At 41.0% G+C, this 18,869-nt stretch overlaps 1 protein-coding gene and 1 long non-coding RNA gene across 2 annotated transcripts; one reads left to right on the forward strand and one right to left on the reverse strand.

Moving 5' to 3' along the window:
• Positions 1–2,699: 2,699 nt before the first annotated feature.
• On the forward strand, positions 2,700–18,618 carry LOC111268512 (uncharacterized). Its single transcript, XM_022847535.2, has 4 exons — positions 2,700–4,544; positions 13,006–13,195; positions 14,098–14,329; positions 14,838–18,618. The coding sequence occupies exons 2-4, from the start codon at positions 13,006–13,008 to the stop codon at positions 15,094–15,096; spliced, it is 681 nt and encodes a 226-aa protein (XP_022703270.1). The 5' UTR covers positions 2,700–4,544; the 3' UTR covers positions 15,097–18,618.
• Positions 16,153–16,625, reverse strand: LOC147752369 (uncharacterized). Its single transcript, XR_015314250.1, has 2 exons — positions 16,402–16,625; positions 16,153–16,250 (listed from the first exon to the last, which is right to left on the reverse strand). It is a non-coding gene; the product is annotated as an uncharacterized LOC147752369 (long non-coding RNA).
• Positions 18,619–18,869: the final 251 nt, after the last annotated feature.

Here is an 18,869-nt window from a genome sequence, read left to right on the forward strand (position 1 = left end):
CAGGATCAAGACATTCATTCTTCCATAGGACATTTGTTAGCACTAAACTTGTATGATTTATTTTTTAGATCAAAATCTGCAAAAACGGCCTCAAGCCTGCGTTGGTTCGGGGATTGGTAGAGCGGTAGGTAAGGCTCATTAGCGAGACGAATAAGTTACGTGGTCAATAGATCTTTGTAGCGCCACAGGAAATAAGCTTACTTTGAAAAGAGCTACTGCTGACAGACTCCAAATACAAAAAAGAATTAAGCTGCTATGTGAAGTCGAAGATATTAACGAATTTACGTTAAAACTAAGTATGTTCAGAAATCTTGCTTCGGCTAAATCTTGGCCTTAGGTTGAGGTATCTTGTAGTTCTTTGCACAGCAAATATAATTACCTCTAACTGTAAAAGGCTTTACGTTGCTTCTATCTAAAAACTCAATTTTCGGTTTTATGCCTGATACTGCCGTTAGGCATCCGATCAGACGGTTGACTGGCTCCCAGCACGAAAGTACGTATGTCTACGCTTAGATTCGATCTCCAGGTGTTTTAAGTTTACGAGACAAATATCACTACGCTATGCTAATATTACTATATTGGTAGGATCGTAAATGTAATCAAATTATAATAAAGCTATACCTCACAGAGTGTAGTTATTACTTAATTGTATATGGCAATGAATACTGTAGTAGGGATTAGACATATGGAAGTGTATCAAACATTTGCTTTGCCACGAATTAGCAGTTATATCCTCAGTCTCTCACACCGAATAATTCTTCATGAGTAGACTGGCTGACACACCTCATAGGAAACTGGCCTGTATGGCAACTGGTTCTGTTTTTAGCTTTGACGAACAAAAATGGCCATGTAAAGATCGATGCACGAAAAGATTTCCTACTACAGCATTCATTTTATAGTTAGCACATAGATACAACGCGTGCAGAAAACATTAAATAGCTTCCAGCACCCGGGTCACGGCGTCCCTCATCAGCCCTTCAGATTAACCCAAGCTGGACGAAACCAGTGCCGTGGTCGGTTAACACCGTCCTACCAGCGCGGTTAGATGCAACAAGGCGTCCGCACTAACGGACCCCTTCCTGTAACTAACTTTGCAATTGTAGTTTTGTAGCATCAAAGACCAACGCGTTAAGTTCGCCTTTCCTTTCTAGTAGTTTAGTGCATCGCTATCGGTAACAACTTCCACATATCGTCCTTACGAGTATGGCAGGAAATTCTCATACAATAGCTAAGTACTCGATCTCTAAAGAATGCCGTCTACCCTCAGCGTCAGGCAAGCAGCGACTGGCGTAAGCAATGACCCGCTCGCATCCTTCTTTTACCTAGACTAGTACTGCTTCTCCTCCAGCAGGCGCTCGTCTGTGACCTCGTTTCTAGATCTTGCTGAAGACATTGACCGGCTCATCTTTGGTTTTGGATTCCAGCAAGTATACCCCCTGTCATGGTCGTTGTTCACACGAAATACTTCGCGCTGGCCACGGCGCGGAAGGGGCTTGCAAACTACGAAAAATCCAGTATAAGCTACCCGTAATAGAAACCTAAGCCTTTCCAAACAACGCGGAGGTAGACAGAGTTTCCACTAACAAGATATTTTCCGATCTGGGAAATATCCACCAGCGGTGATCTTGTAGCCTAAATGGTTCATCTTCCGAATTATAAAAGTGTAGTTTTTTGCTTTCAGCCGCGAGGCCAGCAGGGCCGATAGCCGTCAGTACTTTTGCACGTGTGTCATGCTAATGTCAAAGTCACGTGGGTAGACTATGATACCGACAAAGTAAACGAGATTTGTTTGGTATTTTAAAGGCCCAACGATTTTGTCCATCAGCATCCCCTTGAGCTGATACAGCCTCCGCGGCGTAGAAATTGGTTTTTTTTTCCTGGTCGTCCGTGTGCGTGCTGACCCATGGGTATCCGTTGATCAGATCCGGGTGCTAAAGTAGAGGGCGTCGATGCGCAACAACAGGTACATATCTCGCTTCGCGGCAGAGTTCCGCTTTCGGTAGTGGACACAGAAATATATGGTCCCGTTTTTTCGTCACCAGAATTTTTCTACTGGAAAAAAACCCTGGGATGAATGAGGGTCCGATGATGCCGTTGCTCAACATTGAACCTCATCCTCTATGACCTGCCTTTCTACAGGTGCAAATCGCCACGGATCGGTGGTAAAGCACCGAGTGGGTTCACGTGCTGAACAAGATCAGTATGAATCTGTCCGGCTGACCGAGAAGATGCCTTTATTGGCCCATAAAGATATAGGCGTTACTCTTGTTGTCAATCCCGTGTCTAGCCTGACCCGTTGTCATCGATCTTCTGAGCTAGCAAGTGACACGTGACTAAGCCCCGACATTCGTGCTCACGACGCCGTACGGGGACGCATCTCTGTAGAAACCCTTAAAGAACAGCTGAAGATCCCATCCAGTTGCCAGATGATCACAAATCGGATAACGGAACCTTCAATGTTTAAGAACTGAAACCTTCTGAAGAACAGCCTACTTATAACCATATTTACCACAGGGTTACGAGATTCTCCCTAAAGTTACATATAAGGCATCTATATATATATATATATATATATATATATATATATACATAGGTGTGTAAAAAATAATTGAGGTTTGCCGATCTGTTTATAAGAAAAATTATTTTATTTTAGACGCTGTGTTTCGCCAATGGAATCACGAAGCACTGCGTCGACAGTTCAATGTATGTGCTACCATAACAATCCCATCTAAATAAACTGGCTGGGTGGCTGGTTAGCGGCGACTTTTCTTTGCGTGATCGCTGTGAAACGGTGGCATTAAGGGTCGAGACGACGACAAGCCGTTACCATCGCTGTCAACAAACACAAATGAAACGTCGAACGAACGATGAGGACGATGAATCAATACAACGACAAAGAGAAACGATTCAAGCGTGTTCACGGGTCGCTTGTCTCTTTGGTCTGCTTGATCGGGTTTTGGTCATGGCTTGACTTCCGCAGCAACGTCTGACACACAAGAGGCTTTCATTTTTGCGTGCGTTTCTGCTGCGCTATCGGCTTGTTTCTTCCAGCGTTCTCATCACTGGGTGACGCAGTAAATCAAAATGGCGATCGACCATCGCGCAGCTGCCGTACGGCTGCCGATCGGCCGTAACTATGGGACTGACGTTGTTACCGGCAACAGTCATGCTACGGCAGTGTTCGGAGCGCCGTCTATTTGCAAAGCTCTCTGACACCAATGGTAAGTTACAACTGGAAGCTGTTCCACCGTTGCCAACGTAGTGGCGCTAGAAGCTGTTTTAACCTCCTCTTAGCTGGTAATGCTGTTGTCGTTACCGCTTCTGCAAAAGGAAGCAGACGCAGCAGCCGCAGTAACTGAAGCGCCGGCGAAGCGGCAGAGCAAGGGAAGCGATAACGGTAGGAGCGGTGGCAGCGTCGAATCTAACGACGAACTGCACAGACTGGTCGATCGGCTGGCTGACTGACTTGATCTGCTGAGGGTCTTTCAGCTGGTCGAGCTGGTTGTTGTCCGTAGTTCGCTGCTGCTGAAACCTCATCACTGGATTGAAGTCTAGAGTCGTGTTAATAGCAGTAGTGCTCGCCGCAAATGAGGAGCCCTGGAAGAGCTGGGTCGGATAGTATCCACTGGGTCAGTAGTACTGGGTAGTGGAGCAGTGTCAGAACAACGTCGGCTTCCGTTAAGGGACGACGAGCACTACGCAGAACATAACTCCATTACTCGCACGCTCATTCGCCCGACTAACGTTGTACCTGTCTCCGTTCTTCATTGACTGTGACGCACTTTATTACGGTGCATTGTAGTCAGCCATATTCTGTCCGTGCGCAAGTCTTTGTTGTTTACCAAACAGTCGAAAGCACTTCGGCCTGCTGCTGCTGGTTCTAATAGTAGAACCGTAGGCTTTTTCAGGCTGTCTCATACGGCTAATGAGCTAAATCGCTGGCTGGTCAGCCTCACCGATATTAGTATACCTTCTGATTTCTGTCGCACTAACGTATAGCGTAGCAGAAAGCGACGACATCAGCCGAGGCCGGTTTACCTCCGCCGCAGTAGTAACTTCATTGGCCATTAATGGTGCGTGTCTAACTTGTGTATAGAGTACCCGCTGCGCAATCAACCTGACCTGACGTCAAGACTTGCAAAGTCAGTAGGATTTACTACAAAAAAAAAACATCTGACAATACGACACGCTCAAAACATCATATAGGCGTTGATCTGGCGCTAGTAGAAGTGCTTAACTTAGGAGAATGTTGAGAACGAACTCACTGCTCAATGGTCTTATGTGAGCACCTTCAGTACAACAAAGGTGAAGTGCAAGTAACGGAAGTGTACTTCGGAACTTGTCGTCGTTGATATCCTGCTCGTCGTGATACTTATAGCGAGTCGTCGCAGCTGTGGCCAGAATCTTAGCAGTTCATTCAAAGGCGGGAGTGGAGGCGTTAGTTCGATACTGACATAGTCTTTGGCCAGAAATTATCGGACCGTGCGTCAGGGCAGTGCTGGAAGAATATTACCAGCGAATGAGGAGATCGAGATTACGCTGAGGTAAGCAGACATTTTTAAATAACGCTTCTCCCGCTTTCTTTTCAGAGCTCTATAGCAGAGAATATTATAGTAATAACCTAATCGTCATTCTTATAAATAGTTCACTTCTACAAGTTAAAAATGATATGAGTTAAGCCTTTATTGTCTTTGCGTAATCCAATCAACAGGTCATATGCCTCTGTTTGTGTAGCTACGGAACCATTAATGATAAACAAATTGATTTTTTGTTCCGATACACATCTGTACCCATTTTAACATACAGGTTAACAAACTGCATTGCAAATAGTACTATAATTGGATAAGGTGTCCACCTAGGCGCTCTAGGGTACACTCCGGCCTTTTTAGAGTACCTAATAATACAATATAATTTTTCTAAAATGTTGTTTTCGTACAATATTATCGTCATCATCTGAAGATACCTTCGTATTATTGTAGGATGCGCTAATGCTACCAGTGTTCGATTTCATAGTAAACTTCACTGAAACCTAAATCCTAACCCAACCCGACCCAACCCAAATTAAACATAGATAGGTAAGTATTTCGGTAACCTCTGGTGTGCTAACAGCATTATAACAAGACGACTGATGAAACAGTATCTTCCGTCAGGTGTGCAGATTGCATCGAAGAATCAGTGCACATCTATAGTACTCGACTTGCCCCAATGGGAATGGCAAAAAGAATTATTTGTATTTAATGCAACGGCTATGTACATGTTAGTTTGAGGCTTTAGGAAAGTTCTTCTTCTTTTGGGTCAAATTTCCCTTTGAGGCTGACAGCGTTGCACTTAGCTAAACTGCAACTAAGATTAATACAGACAATGACTGCACAGCATCGACACACAACGGAAAGCTTTATTGATTTATACATTTAAGTGTCCTTCTACTGGCCGAGAAGAGACTTACGAAAATACACACTTGTCGTAAAGCGAATGCCCCTTTCAACATGAGGAAATATCGTGTCAGATTTAAACTTACTATCCGATATAAACTCTTCCGTCTGTTTTGCGGGGAAGTCCTCTCTCTGTTCACAGTGACTAAAAGGCATTTCCTCGCTTATTGCCGCGTTCGCCTATTTTCTATTTTTTTTGCGGCTTTTAGCAGATCCTGTTCTTATCACCTGCCAGACTGTGCTGGGCGACGTAACCCCGTCCTAACTGAGAACGGCCTGTGTGAAACAGCAGTCAGGTAGATGTCGCCAGTTCCCCTTGCACACCCCGATCGTACTGCGACGCACAACTATTCGACCTCAATTTGTTTCTTACTTCAGCTGCTACTATGAACGATTACAACTACAATTGATTTACCATGATGACTACGATTATGTTTACAGTTATTCAGCTACTTGGGGCATCGACGGGCTGCCACGTTTTCGTTTGGTAGGCCATCCGGTCGTTGAAAACTACCCATCTTATGACACACGATATTCGTCAATATACGCGTGGAACTTTCTGCACTTTTTACTCGTTTATTCATAATTATATATATATATATATATATATATATATATATATATATATATATAACAATTCAGGCAATTGCGTTCGCCTGTGCATCTTTGAAAATGCCCAAGCATTTGCTGAATTATGCTATACTGCGTTGCTACGACAGTCAACTGCTTTCGCCTGATAGGTTAGACCCTTTCACTGGCTTCTTATCTTTTTTTCTTTTATAAACTGAATTAATCAAGGAAGATCGCGTTCTCACTACACACTTACTAGTACAGTCATAAACTGGACAGCCTGAAATACGCACGGAAATTATTTTCCGGTTATCTAGCCGTAGGTAATTTTACTCGATACGTTACATCAGGGTAGTCCTTCCGTTGTTGCTTCATGTTCACTTAATAAAGATTACATTTAGTTCGGGCGTGATATTTTATATCAGAGGCATTTTTAAAACCCTTCTTCAATGACATGTTTTGGCTGGCTCTTGACGAGTTAGTACATCGTGAAATCTGAAGTAGTTGATGCTTGGAGCTCTGGGCTATGGGTAATAAAGAGGTGCAGACTGCGCCCATTAAGAGAGAGATAGAACTGACAGCGAGCTCGCCGTCCTTAAGCGAGCATCGTAGATTACAAGTGTAAAAAGACTGAAAAACAACACAACTCGATTTTAAGTGACATCAATACGGACCACGCTTGTCTCGAGAGGTCGAACACCGGTCGAGCGTGCTCGAGTCTTTGCATAGTCCCGAATGGCTAAGACAATGTACGAGGTCTCAGTAGGAACAGACTTCCACCTCAAAAAATAATGTAAATGGACGGTTTGTCGGCTTCTAGGAGCCTTAAATGCCGTGGCGACCCGCGCGAGACAGTCATGAATTAATGAAAATAGTTGAGCCTCCCCCCCTCCTCCTCCTCCTCCTCCTTCCGTAATTATGACGTGTATAGCGCACACTTGCGACATGCCATTAATAAGGTTCAATTTATGTTAAGTGATATTTTTGTCACATTTCTGTGAGAGCTGTCTCGCCAGTTTAACCGTGGCGCAAGTCTGCAATATATGCATAAAGCTTAAGTCGGCCACTCTATTCTTCTAAACAAATGTATATAATAATGGACCGGCGTCCCTTCATACGGCCTCAACCAGTTAATAAACAGAATAGCTGGTAGCATATTCGTATGCTCATACGTCCGTACACTTTCGGTTTTTACTTTGACGGAAATCAGGATTGGAAGGAACATTCAAACGTATGGGAACTCTTGTTCGCCAATTAATTTGCTATTGTTTCTGCGGCTGTCAAACCATTGCTGTTCATTTCCAATAGTTTTTTTTTGTTAATAGCGACATCGCTTGTTTCGCGTGAACTTCACGCTTGTTCGGTCCGAAGGTGACATCAAGTTGTTCTCTTTTGCGCCCGACTGTGGCTGACGTTAGCGCCACTTACTACGAGCGTTTTTCTATTCCATCTCATACACATTCGGTAACAGATATTCCTTCATGCTTGTCTTTTGTTGCTTCGCTTCAATATCTTTAAATAGATATAGGAAATAAATTGATTGTTGATGATATCTATGAACATCAATATATAAACAAGAGCGTTTTCTGTAATATTCGTTGATAACCATACTATCTGTTGCTCTGCGAAATCCGGATCTGGCGTCGAGTCAATGGAACTATAGGGGCCTCGGTTGTAATATCGCACGGAACATACAAATAAAGAACATATCGTCTTGTAAGACTTGTTAATGAAGTGCTTTATGCACAAACAGATACTGTTTTGTTGCTTCTGACTCTATTATTGACATTACCATTTACATGGACTTATAAATTATGTATTTATTTCTTTCGTTATGTGGGCTCCTTTCAAAAAAAAAAATGTCCTGCTTCGGCAGACGTACAAAAATTAGGGTACGGCGTTTTTGGTCCTTCGTGATGAAAACTATCTCCGAGGGCACCGACCGTTGAGGCACGAGGCGAAGATTCAATAATCGACGCGTGAGGCCAGGAATATATGGGGGATGCACCAAAGATTGCCACTGCGACCGCATTACATGTTGGTGCAGTGCTGTCGCCAACGCAACGTGTACCCAAGCGTTCTCCTGTTAAAAGATTGCGCGTCTGATTTTCTTGCGAGTGGGCTAGGACGCTTTTGAGGCAGTGTATCCTGTCACAATGTGCAAGATCACGCCGCGATATATTCGCCAGCTTCTAAAAACCCAGTCAGCTTATGTGACCAATCATACAAATAGAATTTCGCTTTCCTTTATACTTTTTTCTTTATTTGGCACTACCTAAATATGCCTCCTGTACTAGCAAAAATAATCGAAAGAGCTTTGAAGTCATTTACGTTGCTTCCTAGTTGTTAGGCAACGCGAGGTGGGGTAGCGACGAGACGGGGTGTCTGTACGAGAAGCATTTTTGAAATAAGTATGCCTTAGCAGAAATTTCCTGAAACACGATTCTACAATGGCACAAATATCACGCCGTGGATTCCTGCAAAAAGTCTTTAATGCAGCATCTTTAAATTGTGCAAGTTGGCCTACAAAAAAACAGTCATCTCCAGTGGCCAACAAACTGAATTGCTTTTTATGAAACTTTATTCCTACTTACGATAGGCAGCGGTTCCTTTGACGTTAAAGAACATTTCATGATCTCAATATTTGAGGACGCTGACCTATCTTCATATATATCACAGAATATCAAACCCAAAAACTCAAATTCTAGTGATTGATAAAATTTACCTAATATGATTTGTGTGAATAGAAAAAATGACATTCAATATTCGCCTAATATGTATGGCTCTATTACATGCAACCTATGGCATCTTTTTTGCCTCACAGCGCCCCATTTGACCAGCAAAGAAACCCTCGCCGAGTAAAAGATTACAGACTATTTGCTATGAGTTGAATTAAAAATATTTCCTTAGTAAATGCATTATTGAAATGTTACCTATTAAATTTATAAATTACCTAAAAATGAATATATTTACAAATAATATCTGCTTTGAGTTCTGTCATCTAAGGCAATGAATAGGTATTTTACCTTACACAGAATTAATAGGGTAGGTTTGGTCATCTCGAATATATATCTCCCAAGTTTCCTTATATATAAGTTAAAACTTGGCATAGCTTTCAAAAATAGTATCTTTTTATATATATATATATATGTCAAAACTTGTGAATTTATGCAGATACATCTTTAGCTTCCATACGAGCATGCGAATTTACCAATTACATATTTATGTTACAGTGTTATTTTCCGCATTTCTATTTTTATTCATTGTGTTTTTGCTGCTATGGCTCGAAATTTTTTGCCAAGCTGATCTGGTACCCCAATAAACATCTGGTGTGCCCAATAAACAGTATCTATTCGTCATTGCGATTAGGTATATCTATCCGAATGTTGGCAGCGCTAGCTTTGTTTTCCGTTTTGTACCGCAAAGTAAATGTGAGCTTATAAAAGTTATGTCGGGCTCTATAACCGGGTAGATCATTTCAAACGTGTGTACCCATTGGTATAATCTAAACATAGTGACATAGTACAATACGGAATAGTGCGATTCTTCGGACAGCGGACATATAAAGCGTTTTAGACCGGGACGTATAAGGTTCTATGCAATGGCATTACTTTCGATGGACAGGCACATTTTGAGATGGATATCTGTGTATATATTGAGAAACAAATAAATAAAAAATCTAGCGTAGTTTTTCACTTTGTTTCCAAAAATACGCTAAATTATTTATTACGTTCGAATCCGCGCGAATAACGCGTGTATCGACTAATGCTTGTACACGTCTTCAGGCAAATCGTTGGGTTTCGTAAATACGCTAGATAAAGTTAATTTTTGCCTCTTCATTATTTATCTCGTCTTCGTAATTAGCGTTAATATGATCAAAATATTATCTTTCCGTATTCGCTAATTTTTCTAGGGTGACGCCCTAATTTATCATCTGCGTCACTCAAGGACGAGCTGGCTACCTCAATGTTTCTCGTAATCATAGGCATGCAACTTAAAAACTTGAACCTATTTCGTTGCAGTGTCGTATCGCTGCACCAATTGCACATATAAACTTCTCAAGGCCAGGAAGATTCGTTGCCGGAAACGCAAGCAACGCGGCCAGGCGGATTTAGTTACCTTCTTCTTTGCCATAATCAACAGCTTTTTCTACAAAAGAACGAATATCTTTTTTTGACAAAACAACATATTTATATTTCATGTAAGCGAAGTGTTTTTTTTCCGTCTATTTAGCGGTTGCATCGACATGAATCATATACGCCCGCTTTATAAGTATGAGATTTCTGGAAATAAGTTTTCTTTTTCCTATTAATTTATTTAATACGCCAGTTAAATCTGTCAGAGTTTAGCTCAAAGCTTGCTCTATGCAGCTGCAGAATCAATCCCTCTATCACCCGACTGCGGACCAGTATAAGTTAGTTAATACTACTGAATTGAGCTAGAGAAGGCATGTGTTCTAAGGTACATATATCGAGCTAGTTTCAAAAAATGTAATCTCTTTTAAGAACACCTATTTGGAGCTCAACTGCGAGCGATCGTTTACAAATGTTACTGCTGTATTTTTGGAGGAATCTACGCCATGTGAACATCAGTCATTCGGTTCCATGACAATGATGGAAACAGGAATGAAATCAAATGAAGTGGAAGCCTCGTTCGGTGACGATCCTCCGCCATGAAGGCGATCCATATATGTATGACTGCGTTAACATTCAAGAATCAAATTCCTGCTTGATCACCTGCTTGATAGTCTAGTGTCTATTCACGAGGCTATAGTACCACAACGATGATAATAAAACCTGCCAAAGTTGAACGTTAATAACTTAGCTATTGAACTTGTTGCTTCGTCCGAACTGGGTCGGCACGCGGTCGTTAGCGATCATTGCCAGTAAGTAGTCTTGTCATTGGGCACAAATAATCCATTATCGTATGCGTTCGCGTAAAGGCGTGCCGACCGATTATGGGGGAAGATCTAATATCGATTGATCATTACAACAGCCGATAATGGTTTCTAACGGGTGAAGCGAACGGTAGTTTTGGCAAAACAATTTGTCTTACATTATGCGATTGTAATGAATTGATTCCTTAGCTTCGTCCGGAAGGAGGAAACAGAGCGTCGACTCAGCTATACTAACATCTGTTGCTCCTTCCACGAAATTGAATAGGTGATCATTAGGCACTTATGAATGATTTTTGTTGTGTAGTTGGCGACATTCAGGTGAAAATGTAGCTCCACCTTCGGAAATAAAAATTAGGAAAAATTAGTGATTTTTTTAGACGGGTAGCTCCTCAATTAAAGTTATCTTTTTCTTTTTGTATTGTGTACGTTTCGAATGATATTGTCCTAATGTGTTTCCGCCCTATCGTCAGTTCTTCCCCTACCTCTTGCCTCCGTCAGGTCCTTCTCGATGCCGCACATTTCAGGTGTTATAGAAAAAAACTTGTTCGAGGTAATTTTACTGATACGTACACATAGTACCATATCCATGAAAAATTATTTTGCTCGTCTGAATGGTCTTGTCTTATTGGAAGCTAGTTAGTGTTATAGAAATGTATGTAGCTCAAACGGGAAACACAATTCTATGACTCAGTCAGGAGGCTGGATATGGATGCTGTTGGACCAAATTACAAAGGAGACCAATGTCTCCCCATCGTTTCTGGGGGGTTTGGATTATTAATGAAGGTCGCTGTATGCCCAAATAACATGCCTGGCGTAGTAGGAGGCGTAGTTCCTCGATTTTTTATCAACACCAACAGAAATGAAACAAATAGAACATCATCTTTCTTTCAGATCCATTCATTGAAGATCGATTGAATATGTGTATCAAACTCATTAGATATGGTCTATCAATATGTGAAAAAAATATCATTTTTTAGGATATATATAAGAATTCCAGATTTTTCTTACGAGTTGTTTTTAGAACCGAATTTATTAATTTTTCAACTATTTTTTTCCATATGCTAACAGTCATTCCTATTCGAGATAAATATTTTTCATACAGATGACATCTTTAATTCGGAACATAAATCACTCATTCATCTTTAAAATAATCTTTCTTTAATCCGGAAATATCTTCCAAATTGTAACCATGCATCAAGCAATATTTAGAAGTATAGTTTATCCAAGTGTTTCTCAGATAAACTTCACACAGAAAATTCTAGTAGGGTTAAAACTTAAGGCTGATAATAGGTTGAAAGTTCCTCAACTGCAAGGACTGAACGCGACTAAAATATTCAAAAAGTGTAAAAAGAAAACATATTTAAGACAATCTCAAAAAACCCTTAGAGTATATTTGGACAATTTTTCAATAATTTTCATAGATATTTAAATCGTTTTCATCTAAAATCTATTGAGACACTTGTGGTCATCTTTTTTTCAAAAGCCGCATGAAAAATTACAATAAATAAAGTGAATCGTCGGTTGCAGGTAAGCAAAAAAATTTTCCATCCTGATCAATGTCTATACAGCATGAAAAGATTAGATAAAGGCTTATTTATTTCTCAGATCGCGAAAACGTCGCCCCGACGAATTGGTCATTTACCTCACGACAAGAAGCCCATCAAAAAATTACCCTAATATACATGGTGTATATATATATATATATATAGTGCCTGAGAACGGTGCTTCAAAACGTAAGTAATATATATACACGAAAAATCTTTAAAACATTTGCTAACTTCACGTTCGTCATTCAGTTCCCATCATTATAAAGTTACTAATTTCACTTGCAATATACATCCAGCAACAGACAGACGTGTTGTGATTACTGTGTGTGGACTTTCGCGTCGTTGCAACGCCCGCCATGAGCTCTTGCATTTTTCCGTCCTTTGCATTTAATCGATTTATCTCTATTTTCTCTACTATACAATGATAAAATGCAAAGTGATACCTTTTCCGTTCACTGTTCTTCCAATACAAAAGCGTTTCCTACGTATTCATAAATATATTATTTTTATTACTATCATATGACGGCTTACACAACACTTTCATTTAATTGCTTTGCAGATGTTGCCCTTGGCTAACTGTTGGCCTGCTGTTGCAGCGGGCGTAGTGGAAGGCACCAGACCCAATGACCCTCTCAGGCCGGAATCGACGTGGAACGGGTGGCCGTCATGGCAGCTACAGTTCGATGTCCAGCATCTGACGAACCATTTTCAACAATTGTCAAAGGGAATCACGTTATCATCTGTTGTTGGTTAGTAGCATCAAAATCTTTGAAGAGCTGAAGCCTTTTTACTGCTGCATTAGATCTAGACGTTTTTTACAATAATGTATAATAAAAACGTTCTTGATTTCGTCTTAACTTCCGTAGTTCTTCATCATATCTGCAATAGCAAGAGTTTTTGCTGACGGAGAATCCATAAGCCACAGTTTGTTCACTGTAATCACACAACTGTGCTTATTCTATACATTTTGTAATAAAACATGTTTCTTCAATTTTAAGGCTTACCTCTTCTTGATACTACTTTCGGTAGACTTCACTTCAACGTAAGTTAATGTATAACCTTGTAACCCCGATTATGTTGCACGTTTAGTAAAAATGCATAGTAGTCAGGCTGATCGTTATAAGACTCCCTCATCCCTTGAGAGAAACATCAAAAGATTGAATAACGTAATTAGCTTTTACAGTCTTCGAATTTAGTAAACGGTTGATGTTTCGATATCAGTAAACATAAAAAGTTTTCTGCATGAGCAACGATTGGATTTTCGACCATCAGCAAAGTGGGTCGTTTGGAATATTATTACTTCAAAGATGCGTGCTTATACTACAGAATCAGCTTTTCCATTCCAATAATCATGTACAATTCATCATTTACACAATGCGTTATATGTTTTTACGTACTGAATAAAGTCAATGTAGAGAGTCATATAAAAAATAAGGTTTGCGAGACGAATGTATCTTATAGAGAACCTCGTTCCCGGTATGCGAACCACTGTAGGGCTACCGATTTTCATAGAGTTATTTGTCATCTACGAATAGCATACAAAGTGTACGAAAGAACAGTAGACATGAGTCTTCGATGCTGCGGGCCATGTAATGATGTAAATATATAATAAACTGTTTTTGGCAATTTAATGTCGATTTGGATGATTTAGGCATGACTTGCTTGTGTTTGGGCGTAGCTGCATTTAGTGCTCTTTACGAATACATCATTGCTTCACGCCAATATCATCGAGAGGTCCGGCAGAGGACTGCAGAGAGCGTTTACGTTCGAACTCGACGCTGTAAACTCGAAACTTGCAGCAACTCCGCGGTAGAAAAGCAGCGCACAAATCTTGTCCTTTTATCTGGAAGGCACCAAATCAATGTCGACAAAATCTGGTACAGGTAAGGGATCTTCAGGCATTTCAGGCTTATCTCAACGTCAGTATAGCTTTTCCAAACTGATCCTTGATACGGAATTACTGCCGTTCGCAAGAACGGTCTTACAAAAGAAACGTCAAAACAAAAATCATAAATAGTCCGTTTCTAGCCTACTTTAACCACTATTCTTATATGTTACGTGTCCACTTATTTAATAAGACAAACCTGTAACAAGCTCCAGCAACAGAGTGTTGACCATTTTAGATCAGGACAAAGTAGATTTTTGAAAATGATAAGGCGAACTTTTATTTATAGAAACCTACCTTTTTTGTACATCCCGTTATATATCTTGTTGTAGCTTCCGCACAATTATGATTCAATAACGCCATCACATTTTTGGATTTCTTGTTTGCAGCTACCCAGAAATCTCACATCTAAAGCAATAACTATAATGGTAACACTTCCGAGTTCATAAAGACTAACATAGTCGACATTTACAATTCTCTGACGTATCTTGTTCGTCGCATTTCAGGGTGCGGTTTCACCTGCTACAGACGTTTCTGCACCTGCTGCAGGTGGTTTTGGGTTTTCTGGTGTTGGGTATTATGCTTCATTACTCAGGCTGGATCGCTGTGACGGTCTTGCTACTTTCGGGAGTCGGCCATTATCTCATCGGGGTTCTTGTCTTCAAGAGACCTCTACCAAACCTCCCGATATCGCTCGAGCATTCTCGTCAGTGGCTTGATAAGCTTATCAGGGAACATCAGGAACTCACCGCCAAGATCTCGTAGGCTAGAGACCAAGAGATTCACACCTGCATCACATTGAATTCTCGAGTCGCTCATTATTCTTTACAGTATAGCGAATTGACGAGATCAGTATATTTCTACCTAAATGCTTGTTCTTGCTGATCCCTGAGCTGCATAAGCGTTACTTTTAAAACATTTCGTGATCACCTGACAGAAGTAGTTGGTGCACAAGCACGGACGCATCGGCGGCTTCGAATACAAATTCGCCAATATCTTAGTACCAAAACCTGATAATAGATTTTGAATATTTAAAAAAATGTAAACATGAAAAGATGATACTTGTTCTTGCAGTTCTGTCTAACAATATAATATTGCTCATAACCCAATACCGCCTAGATTTTGTAATAGGAACGAGGACGTAAATGAAAGTTAGGCCATTTCCATAGAAGCTGAAGCTAGGTATAAGTCATTGCCTTAATACACTTCCTTTTTACTTTACGTTATAATAATATGTTTATAGACTTAAACTTAACTTTTTCTTGAACCGGTTAGATTCTGTAGTTCTCATGAAGGGCTACATAACTTTTGTTTTTTTTTTGCGTAGTTTAAGTTAAACCTATTATAAATGTATTTGAAAGAGTATTAGATTAGGGAGTCGTTCTACATGTAACTGTATATAGCCACGTAATATAACCTGAAGTTTCCTCAAAACAAAATTTTATGAATCATTTAGTGTTGCCGAATTTAACATTCGGATAGGCACGAAGCCAATTGAACTTTATATACAAATACGTATATTGTCATGAATAACAAAGCTGCTACTGCTGAAGTGCAATTAGGTCTCACACAGCCCCTTATATACAGATTTGAGCTGTAGTTATCTAGTAATTATAATATTACGGTTTGTGGCCGCGATACCGAGGTATATTTCGCTGCCCAATATCTGTTTCGTTTAGAAAGCTGCCGGCTATAATCCGTGGTAGTCTGTATCAGTGTGGGGCCACTCTATTCGCGATAGTAAACGACCCACTCAGATGCAGCTTCAACTTCTTGGGAAGCCCTGGCGTTGCATGTTTGACTTTTTGTGTTACCTTCGTACTGTCCTTCGTTACCCACGAATCGTTCTTTCATGAACCCGGAATTGTAGCTACACGCTTCAACGCAGTTTCGCAGCATCCCGCCTCCCGGCGTCTCCACTGCCAAAAAAAACGGTCAAAACATTATAATATGGTAGCCGAATACCAATTCAAAGAACCTCTTATTTAGGCTAAATGTACTAAATGAAAACAATATCCAGCGCAAAAGCCTCTAGAACGAGCTGTGCTCTTCCGTCATCAAAAGACCTACCATTTTTCGTCGCGAATCATGTGCTTGACCAGCCGCTTGCATCGTAGATCTTCGACGGCTGTTCTGATGTGCCAAACATGGTTTAGCCTACAGTCTGTGACCTGCAACGATGTGAAGCAGGCGGCGTTTTCTGTTAAGACAGCGCCTAAGCCCCCGAAGAGGCATTGCATAATTCCCGGTTTTCGGATTACGGCATCCGACGTCGCCTGGCATCTAACCGGCATGGGCTAGATAAAACAGGGGACAAGCTTTACAGCCTAGGACATTCAAGGAACTCATTAAATCTAAAGCCACCTTCCTGAAGGGAGCCTCCGACGCTAACACCGGATAGCACGCGTCAGTTTTCCTTAATCTCGGTAGTGCCGTTTGCAGATTTCACACCAGGCCAACGCCTCTCGAACTCGCTCCACGTCGTAAGCCTGACTCTGAGAAAAATGTTTTAACGTGTTAGGACACCTTTCGGATATCGATATGCCTCATCAGCTAAACGGCATAAGATGGCACCTGGGACGATGGAACGTGGCCCCGCGTTGCCTCTCGTTCGATCCGCTAAATCCTTTTGACTACGTATGCTGGGATGTGAGCCACTCCCTCCTATTCGGCAATTATCTTGTACAGACAAAAATCATTCCTTTGCATCCATATTGAGGAGTCGCTTCGTATCAGTGGCACGGTCAGACGCGACAAAGGGTCCGTTTTTTATTGTCAACGTTGTAACTCCCAAAGAGTAGGCAGCGTAAGGGTCAGCCTACCCCTTCAGGTAGTGCAATGCTGTCAGTCACGACTAGAAGTGTCGCCCATACAGATACGGTCGGAATTTGTCAACGCCACATACGATACCTAAGCTTTCGGCCGTGGAAGAGTGGCATTGAGTTTCGGTCTAGTCAAATGGCGATCAGCCTATGCGACAACTGCTCAGGCTGCCCTTTGATTTAAAGCAGTACGATACCTAGCCTGTCGGTAGTCCGTTTGTAACCCTATTTCCAAACCCAACCGAAAATGCCACGAAATAGGCTCCTTTACGATCCTGGACTACAACAGCCGATAGGTCTAGTTATGATCGGCATTCCTGTTTTGCGCCTTCACCACGGGCTCGTGATTTACGCAAAAACCCGCATCAACCGCAGGTAACAGAAAGCTATGTCCAGGAATTCCCTAGGCCACTTGAGGGTTCTTATCTCGTTCATAAGACTTTTCCGAAATCTAAAGAAGTTCCGACGGCCATAATATTATGGTCTTGTCGCAGAAGTGCGTTTCTATGTCTTCAAACGCAGGCCGGCGAAGCCGATAATCGCCAGTATTTTGTGCAGATGGATTACGTGAGTGTCGAGATCAAATGGATAGCTTATGATACATTGTCGAGATAGATGAATGTCAACAAATTAGACTTCGGTAGTTTTGTGAACAGAAGTTCTTAGTTTTGATTTTCGCCACCCAAATCGTTCGTTCGTAAGGCGGTCGTATTTGCGCTCGTCGAGCTTTACCTTAAAGTTGTTGTTGACGCATTGCACTTTGCTAGCCGCTTTTCAGGATGTATGATACGCGTACTAAGTCTTTACGCTGATCATGCAACCCAGTGGAGAAATGATCGACCTGAGGAAAGTCATCACCGTCATCTTCAAACTTGACCGTTTCTCAACATTATTAACGGAAAATAAGGCCCAAGTTGAAGACCGAGAAATGTCGATATGAGATCGGCGACGAAATCTCCACAAAACGTTCGTTTGCCTCGTCCACTGTCGTGTCTGACAGGGTTGATGTGGTCAGCGATTGCTATCGGAATCATTGGGATTGCAACTATTAGAAAATGAAAAACATACAACTGGGTCGCCAGTTTACAAAATGAGGGTCACCATTTTTACAATTGTATCCGAATTCTGCAATGATTTTGTCTCATCGATTCGAAACAGACACATCGATGGCTTAGCTGTTTTGTCGTGACACGCCGTGGCATCAAACATCAATACAAAAGCCTCAAACGTGATAAATTCTGTGTAAGAAGAAGCATTAAAAAGTTAAAAACAAGGAGGACTTAATTCAAATGAATTTAATTCTCATGGAGTCAAACAAAGATGCATACGTTTAAACTTTTAATAGCCACTGTTATTATGATTACACACAAACACACACGCTCACATACATAAACAGTTGTGGTGATTACCACTACTGTAATTATTATGTATACATAATAAACATACCTATGTAAGCAAAGCTGTATAGCATTGTTGAGCGTCTTCCTTTTATACAAATTTTCGCGTATACATGCCGTTTAACTGCCTAAAAGTTCAATAATATTAAACTTTAAAATATTAATAAAGGTTCCTCGCCTTTTCCGGACCACACTCGTGCAACTTTCCGTTAGAATCCGCTGTGTTTACATAAAAAAAAAAAAACGTTATAACTCTTTTTGCTTGCAAGTGAATCGTACGATTTCGATGAATGCTTTTGGCAGAAGAAAAGTACACTTT

This window comes from Varroa jacobsoni, unplaced genomic scaffold, assembly GCF_002532875.2.
Source record: "Varroa jacobsoni isolate VJ856 unplaced genomic scaffold, vjacob_1.0 scaffold_1296, whole genome shotgun sequence".
Lineage (NCBI taxonomy): Eukaryota > Metazoa > Arthropoda > Arachnida > Mesostigmata > Varroidae > Varroa > Varroa jacobsoni.